At 42.7% G+C, this 14,254-nt stretch overlaps 1 protein-coding gene across 1 annotated transcript in view; it reads right to left on the bottom strand.

Annotated features, from left to right (window-relative positions):
* The window catches only part of ZSWIM4 (zinc finger SWIM-type containing 4), a 34,966-nt gene extending 26,720 nt beyond the window's left edge, over positions 1-8,246 (bottom strand). The window contains exon 1 of the mRNA XM_026711414.2: positions 7,903-8,246. Coding sequence (XP_026567199.1) covers positions 7,903-8,082 — 180 coding nt within the window. The 5' untranslated portion in view covers positions 8,083-8,246. The remainder of the gene's footprint in view (positions 1-7,902) is intronic.
* Positions 8,247-14,254: the final 6,008 nt, after the last annotated feature.

Here is a 14,254-nt window from a genome sequence, read left to right as displayed (position 1 = left end):
GAAACATAAAACCCACACGGTGGCTAGAGAACAGCTGGTTGCTCAGGAGGTAAAAAGGGAGCCATGCTGAGGTCTGGACTAAGCCTGTCTCCTTTAGCAGCAGTAGCGCCCCTGCCTCTCCAAAGCATTGTGGCTGCAGGGACAGAGAAGGGAGAGGGCTGAAGAATTAAGCCTGGGAATTTCCCTGTCCATGCTAGTCTAGGAAGTCAAGCCCCCTGTTGGGTTCGGCTTCTCCTTGTGGCAATAGCTCTGGTTGGCTTAGGCATTTTGATTTTAAAGTAACTTAAATATTATAGGAAATTGATCTCCCTCTCCTTGGCCCCTGAACTGTTTCCTGCATTAGGCCCAGCCAAAACTCTTTGGAAAGTGATACCGTCCTCTGGAGGTAGAAAAATGCCTACATGGTTCCTCTACTGCTCTTCCATTCCCTCAGTGTACAAGTTGAGGTAGAGTGGACCTCCCTTTTCAGCAAGGGCACTGCATAACCTAACCAGGATATGAACTGCTAGAGGAATGCAATCCTTGAATATAACAGAGGGGATTGGTGTTGCACAGATATTCACAAAAAGGACAACAAAAGAGAGAGCAGATGGAGAAACAGCATACACTGCGAAGAATGCAGAGGATTAAGAACCCAAGGACAGGGAAATCGTCTTTTTGTAGGCAGATCTAGAACATTTGAATATTTACTCAGCTTTACCCCATTTCCTACAACTTCCTTCCACATATAATTTCATTCTGCCATGTTGGTTTCAAGTTACCGCATTTTTATATATCACTCCTTGTTGCACTTTGGGCCTGTGAGAGTCTTTGGCCACGGTGTCTCCAGCACACTTTTTTCAATTCTCGTCTCGTTTGTTCAGGCTTTCATTTCTTATTCAGCCTCATTCATCTCCAACAAGCTCATATCCGAAAGGCTCATATCCAACAGATATCCATCAGGCTCTGGAGGCTTCTGGCGTTGCTCCTTACAAGAATCTGAAGGAAGATTCTACCACTTGAAGCAACTCAGAAAACAAAAGCATTTGCAGCTTTTATGCGCTTTCTTCCAAGGACACCCATGCACACAGGACTACAAGGGGTTGAGAATAACAAGAGAGTATCTTACCCAAGGCATCTTAGTTCCTACATAGTGTGCCGGCTGGAAGGTATTATGGGAGTTGCAGACCAGGCTGGAGAAGGATGATCTAAACCAGTGGTTCTTAACCTTTTTGAAAGAATCGCCCCCCTTGAGCCATTGAGGAAGTTATCATCGCCCCTCTCCCCCAATGTAACCTCTCAATCACAACACAGGGAAATAATTCTTCAATTTATGCAAACATGTTTTTTGTTTTCTTTAAAATTGTCATCAGGACATATCGATGCAAATAATTTATTTCCAGTCTTTTCCCCATATCTCATGATGCCACCCATCACTTTACTCCCAAACTTCGTGATACACATATTTCATTACTGTCTTATTTATTCAAGACACTTAAATGCAATGACCACTGAAAACAAAATTCAATTGTAAGAAAATGAAATGCCCGAAAAAACCCCAGTAACATTTAATGATTTAATTACAAGTGAATTTTAAGATGCAAAAAGAAATATAAAAAGGGCATAAGAACAAACCGCAATCCAGGAACTAAGAATTTCAAGATGAAAACTCTGAAACTAAATTAAGATTTGAGGAAAATATATATTCATGCACACTGCAAAAAGGGTTAAAAAGACACAAAGAAAATTTTTACAGAAGGAAAGCAACAAAAATCAGAGCGACAAATTTAATAGGTAGAGTGATAGAAGCTGCTGCGCAACACGCATGAAAATGAGCGATGCGTATTCACATATGTCCGGCGTTCTGTACTGAAGCTAGCTGGAGGAACATTTTAAAACACAATTCACTAGAGCGAGCGATCTGATGTTTTTGTATGACAGATATACAGTGGTTCACTGTACGAAAAAAGTCTCAAAGGTGTCCCCAAAACTTCTCGCTCCATCGCCCCCATATCGCCCCCTCTTCCATTCCTTCACCCCCACATCGCCCCTTTTCATTTCATCGCCCCCCTGAAAAAAGAAATCGCCCCCTGGGGGGCAATATCGCCCAGGTTAAGAACCACTGATTTAAATAATCACAGACTTATTCAGGCCATAAGTTCTTCTAAGTCATGAATTAGTTAAACACTGGATTCACTCCCATAGCAGTAAGTCATAGCCCCCAGTTTACAAATTGCAATGGCAGGACTTCACACAAACACCAAACCATGAAGAGGCAAAGAAAATGGCCTGGAAGAAAGTAGGAAGAATTGCTACTAAGACAATGATCAGATAAGTGGGCTTGAGTCCATTCCAATAAACTTATTTGAGAAACAGTCTTGGTCTGGAATACCTAACCGTATAGGACTCAAACCCACGTTAATGCTTATAACATTAAAAAAAAACAGATTCTACATGCAAAGGTGCTAGATTGGTTGCTTATTTTATCACCAATCCAATCCAGGTGTTTGATAGCTCTGGCAGGCTTACAGGTTCAACACAAGAGGAAGGGGATTATGGATGAGTGTCACTGTTCTTGTCACCCTTAACAGAGGGGAAGGGTGGCCATATGTCTACCAGCAAAAAAAAAAAAAAATCCAACCAATTTTGAACCAGAATTTTCCGCAGGATTCTGTCACATTCCTATAAACTGATTCTTTGATACACAGAAATGCCCCTAGAAGCCAAAACTTTGTCAAGCCTCTTAGGCCATACCTGACAAATTCAATCTGTGTAAAACTGGATTCTCTGGAATATCACATCACCCATAAGGCACACATCCAGCCTCAATATGTCACTGCCTTTCAGCAATCATCTCCATGTAATCACCTTGACTCGGTGAAGTTCTTTCCTTTTCAATCAGCTCAGATGTCTTAACTGAACCTTCACATCTTATCCCTGTGCTGAAATATTCTGCTATGATTGCCCTTCTAAAATCAGGCTTTGCCGGCAGCCTTCTTTCATTCTTCTACATGCAATTTACTCAACTAACACTCTGTTAAAACAGTTAAAACAGACCATCAGAGTTGGAAGGGGCCTTGTAGGTCATCTAGTCCAACCCCCTCACCCAAGCGGGAGACCCTACACCATTTCTGACAAATGGCAGTCCAATCTCTTCTTGAAGGTCTCAAGTGATGGCGCTCCCACAACTTCCGAGGGCAAAGCTGTTCCATTGGTTAATTGTTCTCACTGTCAGAAAGTTTCTCCTGATTTCCAGGTTAAATCTCTCCTTGTTCACTTTCCATCCATTATTCCTTGTCTGGCCTTCAGGTGCTTTAGAAAACAGCTTGTCCCCCCATCCTCTCTGTGGCAGCCCCTCAAATATTGGATGTCTGCCCTGGTCCTTCTCTTCACTAGACTAGCCAAGCCCAGTTCCCGTAACCGTTCTTTGTATGTTTTAGTCTCCAGTCCCCTAATCATCCTGGTTGCTCTTCTCTGCACTTTTTCTAGAGTCTCAACATCTTTTTTATAATGTGGTGAACAAAACTGGATGCAGTACTCTAGGTGTGGTCTTACTAAGGCTTTATTGAGTGGTATTAGTTCCTCACTTGATCTTGATTGTATCCCTCTGTTAATACAATTTAGAATTACATTAGCTTTTTTGGCTGCTGCTGCACACTGCTGGCTCATATTTAGTGGTTGTCCACTAAGACTCCAAGATCCCTCTCAGAGTTACTGCTATTGAGCCTGGTTTCTATATGTGTACTTTTGGTTTTTCTTGTCTAAGTGTAGGACTTTACTTTTCTCTACATTGAATTTCATTTTGTTAGATATGGCCCAGTATTCTAGTCTGTCAAGATCCATCTGGATCTTGAGCCTAACTTCTTGGATATTAGCTATTCCTGCCAGCTTAGTATCATCTGCAAATTTGCTAAGTTCCCCTTCTATTCCCTCATCTAAGTCATTAATGAAGATATTGAAGAGTAGTGGGCCTAAGATGGAACCTTGTGGCACCCCACTGCTTACTTCCCTCCATGTAGACTTAGACCCATTAAGGACTACTCATTGAGTACAGTTTGCCAGCCAGTTGTGAATCCTTCTAGTGGTGGTTCTATCTGTTCCACCTTTTTCTAGCTTACTAAGAAGTAGGTTGTGGTCTACTTTGTCGAATGCCTTGCTGAAATCTAAATATATTATGTCCACAGTATTTTGTTGGTCTACTAATTTAGTCACTGTGTTGACGAATGAAATAAGATTGCTTTGGCATGATCTGTTCTTAACAAACCCGTGCTGACTGCCAGTTATTTCTTTACTTGTTTCTAGATGTTGGCAGATCTGTTTTTTTTTTATTATCTTTTCTAGTATCTTCCCAGGTATTGATATTAGGCTGATTGGTCTATAGTTTCCTGGATCTGTTTTTTTTTTCCTTTTTTGAAGATGGGAACCACATCAACTCTTTTCCAGTCCTCTGGTAGTTCCCCGGCACTCCAGGATTTTTGAAAGATATGGTGCAGTGGTTCTGAGATGACCTCTGCCAGCTCCTTTAAAACTCTGGGATGTAATCCATCAGGCCCCGGCAATTTGTGTTCATCAAGATCAGACAGGTTCTCTTACTTTTGTTGTTGCTTATTTTAACTTTTATTTCTGGTCTGTCTTTTATAGATTTTACAGTTCTCCCAGTGCTACCGTCATCGCCTGTGCGAATACCAGAAACAACCTGCCCACTAGAGCTAAGAAAGAAACATTTTCTTCCATGCTTCTGCAGAATTATATTTTACATATTTCTCTTAGAATAATGTACAAGTTAAACTAGCTTTAGATTTCCCAACATTTGATCAATACTTCTGTCATCCTTTAATTACATTCTGCTCTTACACAAAGGCCCAGGTTCTGTGCCTTCTAAGGGAGCATATTCTTTCTACAAAGAGCACTGCCAGATTGAACTAATGGTGTCACATATTTAATATTGATGGCAAGAAGGAAAGACAGTAGGAAATCTAAATTTTGACTATATATTGTCCTCCCACTTTGAAAAGGGACATGGAATCAAATCTGACTAATCGAAGGTACAATCATTACTACCAAATTAGAAGAGCTTCTGCACAAACCTAAATGAAATAAACATGAATGTCATGAAAGCTGTGGCCATATCTTTCATTGGGTCCGAACCAGAGAACATCCCCGTTGATTTCAACTCATGATTTATCAAGGGCACATTCTATATTCTAAACTGCATCTCAGCCAATACCACTTCACCACTTATTACAGTCAGATTACTTCTCTTTTGCTAGCACAAGAATAGGTTCAAAGAAAGACTATCATAAAAGAAACATTGGAGAGATTTTGTGGTTTCATAAAGATGGACGTAAGAAAGCATATACCAAGGCTGACTTCTCACTGAACCAGGGTGCAGATGAGTTCACCTAGCTCTTTAGACAGCAAGTAGGCTCTCTTAGGACCAAAACATCACTTCATTTTTTGTTCCTATAAATGTCACGGGCCTGTATTTACAAGAAGCTTGCTTCTAAAATGTATAATGTTCTTTAAACGAGGAATGCTCTTCAATTGAAGAGTCTTCCATCATATAAGCTGCATATCTGCAGCAGAAAAAGCCAGACACAGACATACCACTTGAGTGAGGATCCAGACAAAGGTAATGGCTATCACTTTGCTAAATTCAAGTCAAAGTTGTTGCAATTATAATGACAATTCTCTTAACTAATTTAGAATGAGGCCTCAGGTTAAAAAGGTGATTTCTTGAAAGAGATTCTGATTCAATAATATATTCAACCACTCTACTCAAAATAAAAATTGCATTTCCAAATTGAAAAAATTATACAGAAATCATGGGTTTCATCAGCTTCCTAATTCTCTTCCCCAACCCAATTTATTCTGTGTCATAAAATTGTTCCGTCTGATGGAAAAAACGATGGTGCAATGTGGGGCAAAAAGAAAAGCAGTCATCTTCCTATTCTTATTATAAACGCACACATTGCTGGAGATGTAAAGTTATGCCAAACTGCTTAAGAACCATCACGCAGTTTGGATCCCTCAGAACTATTGAACTCTTTACCTTGCTATATCAGAAGTATCAAGGGCCTTTTAAAACAAATTTGTCCTGGTGAAACTTCTTTTTAAATTGCTGTGATGGAATCTTTCCCAGGCTAAATACTAGTAACAACACTTTCCAAAGCAGATATCATCTGCATTCTCTCCCATTTCAGGTGTGCACATGCTTCAACTTGGGAAGTTTCACCTGCTGATGTCAGTGACAAGCGACTCTTGTTGGACTAGTTTCTCAGCCCAACACGGAAATTATGCTCTGGTGTCTCCTTGTATGAACTGTAGCTGCTTACAAGGAATGTTCTGCTTGATGGAAAGAAATAACTAAATTCTGATATCCAAGAATAATGGGTAAGCGTGATTCTTCTATTCAATTTCAAGAAGGGGGCAGAGAGAGATGAAGAGGCAAATACACATGGAGCAAGCCAAGCCTCTCCCCACCCACCTGTAAGAGTATCGAGATTTCACTTTCACTTGGGTTTTGCCCAGACTAGCCCCAGATCTCCCAGCTACATCATGTCTACTTAGTTTCAGCTATCTCCTACTTCTCATGCTTTGTTCCAGAAAAGGCCTTGGGAAAAAAAAAACCACGCGATACCATAATCATTTCCTACAGACTGAAGGGCATCAGCTTGTGAAGGGACAGTCTGGTACAGGAAAAGAAAAATTAAGAAAACTTGTGGAGGAGCACAGAGAGAAAAGCCACAAATAAAAGTTGAACTGAACACATTGGCAAGTTAGCAAAACCGAAATATATTCATTTAAAGCATTTTCTCCCATTGTAGTCCAGTCCATCAAGAGAGCATGTGAACTCACATTTAGTAAGAATCAGACCAAAAACCGTGGCAGGCAGAACAGGAGTGGCTCTTGAAGCAAGCCATTAAAGAAGAGGGGTTCCAAGGAAAAAGTTCTCCATTGGCAAATAAATGGAGAAATCAAGCATTTGTCACCTGACAAATACAAGACCTACCCTAGTCTGGATAATCCACCCGCTCCCTTCCCTTGCAAAAGCTGCTTTTATAAGGAAGTCTCCACACACAAAAAGGATCCCAAACACAATTAGAACTTTACCCCAAGGAGAGGATGCTACAAGTTTACAGAGAATGTAAAATGAACTATGAATAGCCAGCTGATAGTTTCCAGCAACAGGGAAAGGGGCAGGAGGAAGAAAAAGAGAGAGAATGTGGTTTTGCCTGCAGCTAAAGAAGAAAAAGGACAGTCCCTGAAGGGAAAAATGGGGGGGGGGGGGGTGTTGGAAGGGAAACTAGTGAAAAAGTGGCAGATTAAGCTAAGCTTTGTTTCAAGTTACCAACCAACCAACCAGGGAAAGAAAGAAACCGGGCTTTCCCTGCTCCCAGGCTGCTAACAGCATCTCGGAGGTGCCCAAGTCAGCAGGTGAAGCGCTTTTTCCACCTTGTGGCGCGACCGCTCTCGCCACCTACTAACGTTTTGCACGTCGGCCCTATTGTCAGAGGGGCTGCCCCGGGAGCGATTTTGAGAAGCTGGCATTTCTGGCTTGAGCCCTGATCTCCCACCGGCGGCGGATGCGGTGGGGGCAGAAGGAGAAGAGAGAAGCCTTTCAAAGAAGGAGTTCAAAGGCGGGTCGAGAGCCCTCTCCGGAGGGTCTGCGCGGAGTGGCTCCGCTCCCTCACCCTCCGGCAGCCCCCATTGCACTTGTGCGGGGTGGGGAGGGGGAAGACTTGCGGGCAGCTCTGCGCCCCGGCGGCTCCCTCTGAAAGAGGCGGCGGGGCAGGCGGTTTCCAGAGACTCCCCTCCGGGGCTCTCGCTCCTTCGCATCACAGCCAAGGAACGTCAAAGGCGGCCAGGAAGGGAAGCCAAGAGCGCCGCGCTGCCCCGTGGGGGATCTGTCCTTCCTCTCACCTGCTCGAAGGCCCAAGTTTCGGCCACCCGCCGGGCGCTCAGGTCCAGAAGCGTCTCGACGGCAGAAGAGGTGGAAGCGGAAGGGGGGGAGGAGGAGGCGGCGGCGGCGCCTGGTCCCGGTCCCGGGTCGGGCTGCTCCCCAGGGGCGCCGCACCTGCGCTTAGCGGGCGGAAGCTCCATAGGCCCGGCCGATCCCCGGCCTCTCCTGAGCACCTTCCCGAAAACCCACCAGTGGCGGCCCGGGCCCAGCCCGGTCAGTTGGTCGTTTCTCTTTCTGTGGGCGGCGGATACGGCCCCTTTAAGGAGCTCCCACAACAATGAGCTCGACGGCTGCTGGTTCCCTGGACCTCCCTTTTCTCTTCACCCGCTTTCTATTGGGCAGTGTGCAAGAGAGAGCCTTGTGCAGATTGGCCGAGCTCGGTTGCCAATCAAGGAGAAACAATGCACGCCCCCATGTTGTGGGGCTTTAAAAAAAAAAATAGGAGCTGTCTGGAAAAAAGGATGTCAATCAAAGGTCGGGAAGCCCCCCCAGCCAATCAGGCAAGACGGGAGACCAAGGCCCTTAAGATAGGGTTCTACGTGGGCGTGGCCTACGCCGCGATCCTTCCATTCACAACATTCTGATGCCGGCTGGGAATGGCAACAATGTAACGAGCTGGGGGTTGAGCCGCATTCCGGCTCAGGCTGTCTCGCTACCCCGCCCGTCACTTCCCCGGGGTTCATCTTTGCCGGACCCTCTTCGGTCTTCTTCATCGGAACCTAGAAAACGAGGGTGTGGGGCTGAGTTGATCTGGTGATTGCATTTAAATATTTTCCGGCGAAAAACAAAGACATACCGAATGTAAGAAAACACAATTGAGTTGTTAACAGAGAGAGACAGCCTGATACCGAGAAAATGTAAAAGCGCAGAAGAAATGTGTTTATTCCTCAGAAGCAAACTCCTCTGAACAAAGTTTGTGTAGGGCACACTGAGTCGTCCTCCTGTCTGCATACTCAATACCCAATAAAGCATTGCTATCCCTTCTCAGCCCGATCCAATAAATATGCTTGTTCACATATCCCTTTGATTCTAATAAGCCAGATGAATAGGCTGGGTTACAATATCAAAAGGGGAATTCGGCATTAGTCATAATGCCTTTTCTGCAATAATCTACACTCTGAAATAAGAAACGCAGTATGTGTCCTTGAAAAAAGAAATCCTCAGTTGAGCGACATCAATCACAATTCCACAAGCATTACTGTATTTATGCATTCATTCATTTCCTTTATTTAGGAACTGCCAAACTCCATGTGGATTCAAACTTCGAGGTCACCTGCCAAGCTTTTGAAAATTAGTTTTTTTTTAAAGGAAATACTTTGTGATTAGGAATTTTCTTGTCAAAAAATGCTTTTAATTTTATTTTATAAAACGCCTTAGGAAGGCCTGATTGACTTACATAAAAAAATGATAAATAAGCCAAACTTATGTCAAAAAAAAAAAAAAAAAGACACAACCCTGATTTGAGGAAGAGCAAAAAAAATATATACAGACACTAAACAGGAAATCATTATAACCTTTCAAACTGTAATTGACCTTAAAAGTGGCTGTTGCTGGAAAAGGGACTTCAAAAGGAACCATCAACATGAAACTGCTGAATTTCAATACACCAAGAGGTTCAGTGTGGTCTGGTATCCAGCTAAAAGGTGTTAATTAGCTTACCAATGCCAGGATGTTTACAATATCTTCAAAATTGCTTTGTGAGTGGTTGCTGAACTTTTTTTTACAACCTCCCCCCTTTCACTACTTAATATCTTTTCTTTGGATGCATGTATACAGACACATACCTGCTAACTTAGGCTAACATCCTGATGTATCTGATGAACTTGATTTCTCCCCAGAAAAGCTTAGATTTAATTCATTCATGTTTAAGGTGCTGGAAATATATTTTTTGGGGGTGGCAACACATCATTATGGCTAGAAATAGTTATCATTTTTATAACACCTCACGTGTCTAATCATTTCTTAGAACAGCCACGCAAGGTGGATCATTATTTTACTGCCGATGGAAACAGGGTGAGACAGAGGGTGGATTCATGGTGCATGTTAAGACAGAATGTGGCTTGTTTGGGTTTGGCTTTGTGTGCTGCCAAATAAAATCGTGTGACTCCTGTAAGAGAGTGTGGTTTACCCCAGGATGCTTCTGAGTTAATAAGCAATGATGACATCTCAAGCCGAGATTGCCTTTTTTTCACAACTCAGATGGATGACCCTAGGACTCATAAACTGAACTATCTAGAGTTCCCAGTTTCGTACAAATTAAAGAGAAGAACTGCAAAACTTAATGCTTCAGCCAGAGAGCCTGTGAGCAATCACCTCACTGTTCCTAATATTGTGTGTTAATCAGACAAGTGTTCCAACCCAGTTGCCAGGTCACTCTTCAGCATTCATTTGATTACTGCCCTAGACTAGAGAGCCCTTATTCAAATCTGCTGCTGCTAATCAGGGGTGGGAAATTTGTGCTCTGCCTATTCCTTAAATGCAGTTTACATCCAGCTTCACCTCTGGTGTTGCTGGTCAAGAAGAGCTGGGCCAACTGCAGCTGAAGTGTAATGCTATTTCAGGGGGTGCCCATTGTCCATTTGTGCCATAGATTCATCAACTGTTAATGCCTTGCAGAAATCATCTGGACTGTCCATATGTGAGGGGATTTTTTTTCCTGCTGTCTTTGGACAAAAGGTGCTATTTTATTATGATGGATGGGGTAGCAAGAGGGACACCATTTGTACTGTTAAATGCATTTGGATACATAATTCCAAAGACTGAAACAGAGACTAGCTTGGAAGCTGATCTACTTACCGAAAGAATGAAGTGGTCAGATTCCAATCATTTCAGATATTTTATACTGTGACATGTTGTCCTAGGTTGAACAAAAAAGCTATTGTATTAGAGAATTTCCTTATTGTGCAGTTTATTACAACCAGGAAATATTTTAACCTACAGCAACATTCAAATAAATGATACCTACATAGACACAACCATTCATATTTATTTATTTTAAAAAGAAACAATTAGCTATTTCTTAAATAACTGGGATGCAGTTTCTGTATCCCATTCTGCATAACAAAATAGTTTCTCATTCCTTGGAAAAGAAAGGGAACTTAATGCAATACTAGAAAGGGAAGATGGCAAAATATAGCCTGGGCAATGTTACCATTATAGAGATGGAGAGCTAATTAAATGGCCGTGCCAGTAAGTGAGCATCAATGGCTGTGAGTCAAGCTGGAAGGAAGAGTCAAGTGAGAGGCCCCTTTGAGCCCAGTCATGTCCTTTTTGTGTCCAATAGAATTTTTGGAGCCCAGAACTGGAATGATGATTTGCAAAATACTGGAGGTTAGAAATTTCTCTGCATTCCTTCATTATCATCAGGCAGACAAGGAGCAACACATTTCCCTTTTCACCCAGAGGAAGTTAGAAAGGGGTTTAGTAGAATTAGGGCCTTCACCTCAGTGTGCTTACTGATAAATGAGTTGCTAAAATACACATGCCCAATTTCCAAGATTCTGTAACCTAATCCCATTGTTGTTGCAGTTGTGCCTTCAAATCAATTTTGATTGCTGGCAACTGCCTAACCTAGTCTCTCCAGCTGTCTTGGTCAGATTTTCAGAAGTGGCTCGCCATTGCCTCCTTCTTCCAAGGGCTGAGAGGGAGTGACTGGCCCAAGGTCACCCAGCTGGCTAGGTGCCTAAAGTGGGATTAGATTTATGCCTTAACCACTTTACCAAACCGGCTCCTCTAATTTAATCCCTTTATCTTTCAAAAAAAAAAAAATCTGACTAATAAGACCTTGAGGGACTTGTCAGCAGCTTATTTTTAAATAATGGAGGAGCAGATAGGAGTTCATCAGGGGAAGTAAAAAAGGGAGAAGGACGTTTATCCTGCTTTTTCTGCATTTTACCTCCCACCCACCCCCTCACTGTTCCCCATCTTCTTCCAATCCAAAGGAGTCCATCACCCAGAGAAGCAGTCTCTGCCTAGGCACTCACAAAGCAAGCAAGCAAGGAAGGACGGACGGACTAGGAAAGTTGGCAGGAAAGGCTCTGAACCATTGGGATAGCAAGGGAAGCATTACGGTGACCCGCAAGACGTGTGCATTATTTGTCTTCCTGCCCAAAGAGGACCCAAAGCTCTCCCTTTGCAAATGCAAGCGTGTTCCTTTATTGGAAGAAAACGTGAAGGAACATGAGAGGGGAGATGCTAAACTGAAGTGCATCAGGAAAAATAAAGAGGTTCTGGACCCTCTAGGTAGGAAGAGCTGAGAAATTGAGAGAGTTCTGGAGAATGTGGAGGAAAGCGTTTTTGGCAGAGGCAAATATGTAGAGGCACATGATTCAAAGAAGCAAGATCAGGAGGCCTTTGATGCATATGGAATTCGCACATCAGTGCCAGGCTTTCCTTCTGGGGGTGATTCACAGCCACCTGAGCAAACAATGCTATAGATTAGAACATAGCTTGGGTGCTCATAGATCAAAGAAATCCAAGAGCCACCCTGAGAAACATGACCTGTGTAAAGGTGATGGGTGAGTCCCACTTAAGGAGATCCAAGGCAGCATGTGCAGACTTAGTATGATGTTGCAGAGGTGCGTCATGAATATGATGCCTGCATATAGGATGTGATAGAAAAGTTATTAAAACTATTGAAACCCACCAAGATCTATAATTTTCTCTTGATCCATGTGGAGACAAAGGATTTGGCCAGAAGAAACTTTGAAAGAATCTCTGAAAATGATAATGCCTGCAAGAGAAAGTATAGAAAACAGGTTTTTTTTTTTTCATCAGTCCTTCCTGTTGAAGATCATGGCACAGGAAGAGAAAACAGAACTCAACAGTTTGCTATGTAAATGGTGATGCTGACCAGGAAAAAAGGGGTTAGCAGAAGCCAAGAACCAAATATGTGGCCAAGGACTGTTCCAAAAAAATGAAACACTCAAATGTTTTTGTACACGTGCACAGAATACAGGAAAGAAAAAGGGGAAATTAGAGATCCTTACTCAGGAAGACAAAGAGGATGTGACAGGGAAGTTGGTGGGATGATGCATAAGATTGGGTCACAGCACAGGAAGCCTACAATTTATTTTAAAAAGCAGGCCAAATAGAAAAGATAGGGCTGTTGTACTGTAAAGAAAAAATATACTTGCACAGAAATTCAGGAATGGAATATAGAAACCTCTGCTGAAAGAATTTGGGTAAGAATAAAAACAGAGAAACAAACCACAGTGAAGGTCATCACTGCGAGACTGTCTGACCAGCAGAAGACATAGAGTAGATGGAATGCCGTATTTCAGGATCAAATGGCCAGTCTTTCAAGGGGGCATGCAATAATGATAACCAGAGATTTAAATTATTCTGCCATCTGCTGGGAATTTTACTCTGTCAAGAGTCAACAGCCCAACCAATTCTTGTCCCTTTTTTGCTGACAACTTCATTTGCAAGAATAGGGAAGGAGGAAACCTCCTATCCCTAGCAAACAGAAAAGAATTGGTGAAGAATTGAAGATGACTGACAATTTGGGGGAAATTAATAATATTATCCTTGATGATAATTTGTGATAGCCAGAAGAGGAGGAATTGAGGTGAATCAGATCTGTATACTGGACCTCAGAAGAACTGGTTTTGATTAACTCCAAGAAAAGGTAAGTCAGAGCTGATGCCTTCAAATCCTTAGCTTAGTTTAGTTTACTTTATTGTTATTGCACCTCATACAACAAAATTAAACACCATCTTCAGTGCACATCATGACCATGACCATAAAAATAAACACAAACATACAACCTTCATCCTCCACACATTGAACCAAAAACCCCGGACACTGCACCAATACTGCACTATACAGCAGAATTCAACAGAGCTACTGCCCTGGGAGAGAAGTTGTTTTTCAGCCTATTTGTCCTTGTTTTTATTATTCTGTACCGTCTGCCAGATGGTAATAGTTCAAAAAAAGGATTCCCAGGATGAGATGGATCTTTGAGTATGTTATGAACGTTCTTAAGGCAGCGGGAACTATAAAGCTCTTCCAAAGAGGGGAGAGGGCAACCAATGATCTTCTGGGCGATGCCCAGATCCTTTGGAGTGCTTTCCTATCTGCCACTGTGCAATTGGCAACCATACAGAGGTGCAGTAAGTTAAAATGCTCTCTATGGTGCAGCCGTAGAAGGTTACCAGCAGTTTTTCATTCAGTTGTTGTTTTCTGAGAAGTCTCAGGTAGTATAATCTCTGCTGAGCCCTTTTGACCAGGGCTGCAATGTGGGCACCCCAGGTCAGGTCCTCTTTTAGGGTAACACCCAGAAACTTAAAACTGGCCACATGCTCCACTCAG

Source organism: Pseudonaja textilis, chromosome 2 (assembly GCF_049901715.1).
Source record: "Pseudonaja textilis isolate UNSWEBS1 chromosome 2, rPseTex1.2, whole genome shotgun sequence".
Lineage (NCBI taxonomy): Eukaryota > Metazoa > Chordata > Lepidosauria > Squamata > Elapidae > Pseudonaja > Pseudonaja textilis.
The sequence above is the reverse complement of the archived record's forward strand: the minus strand, read 5'-3'. Positions and strand labels throughout refer to the sequence as shown.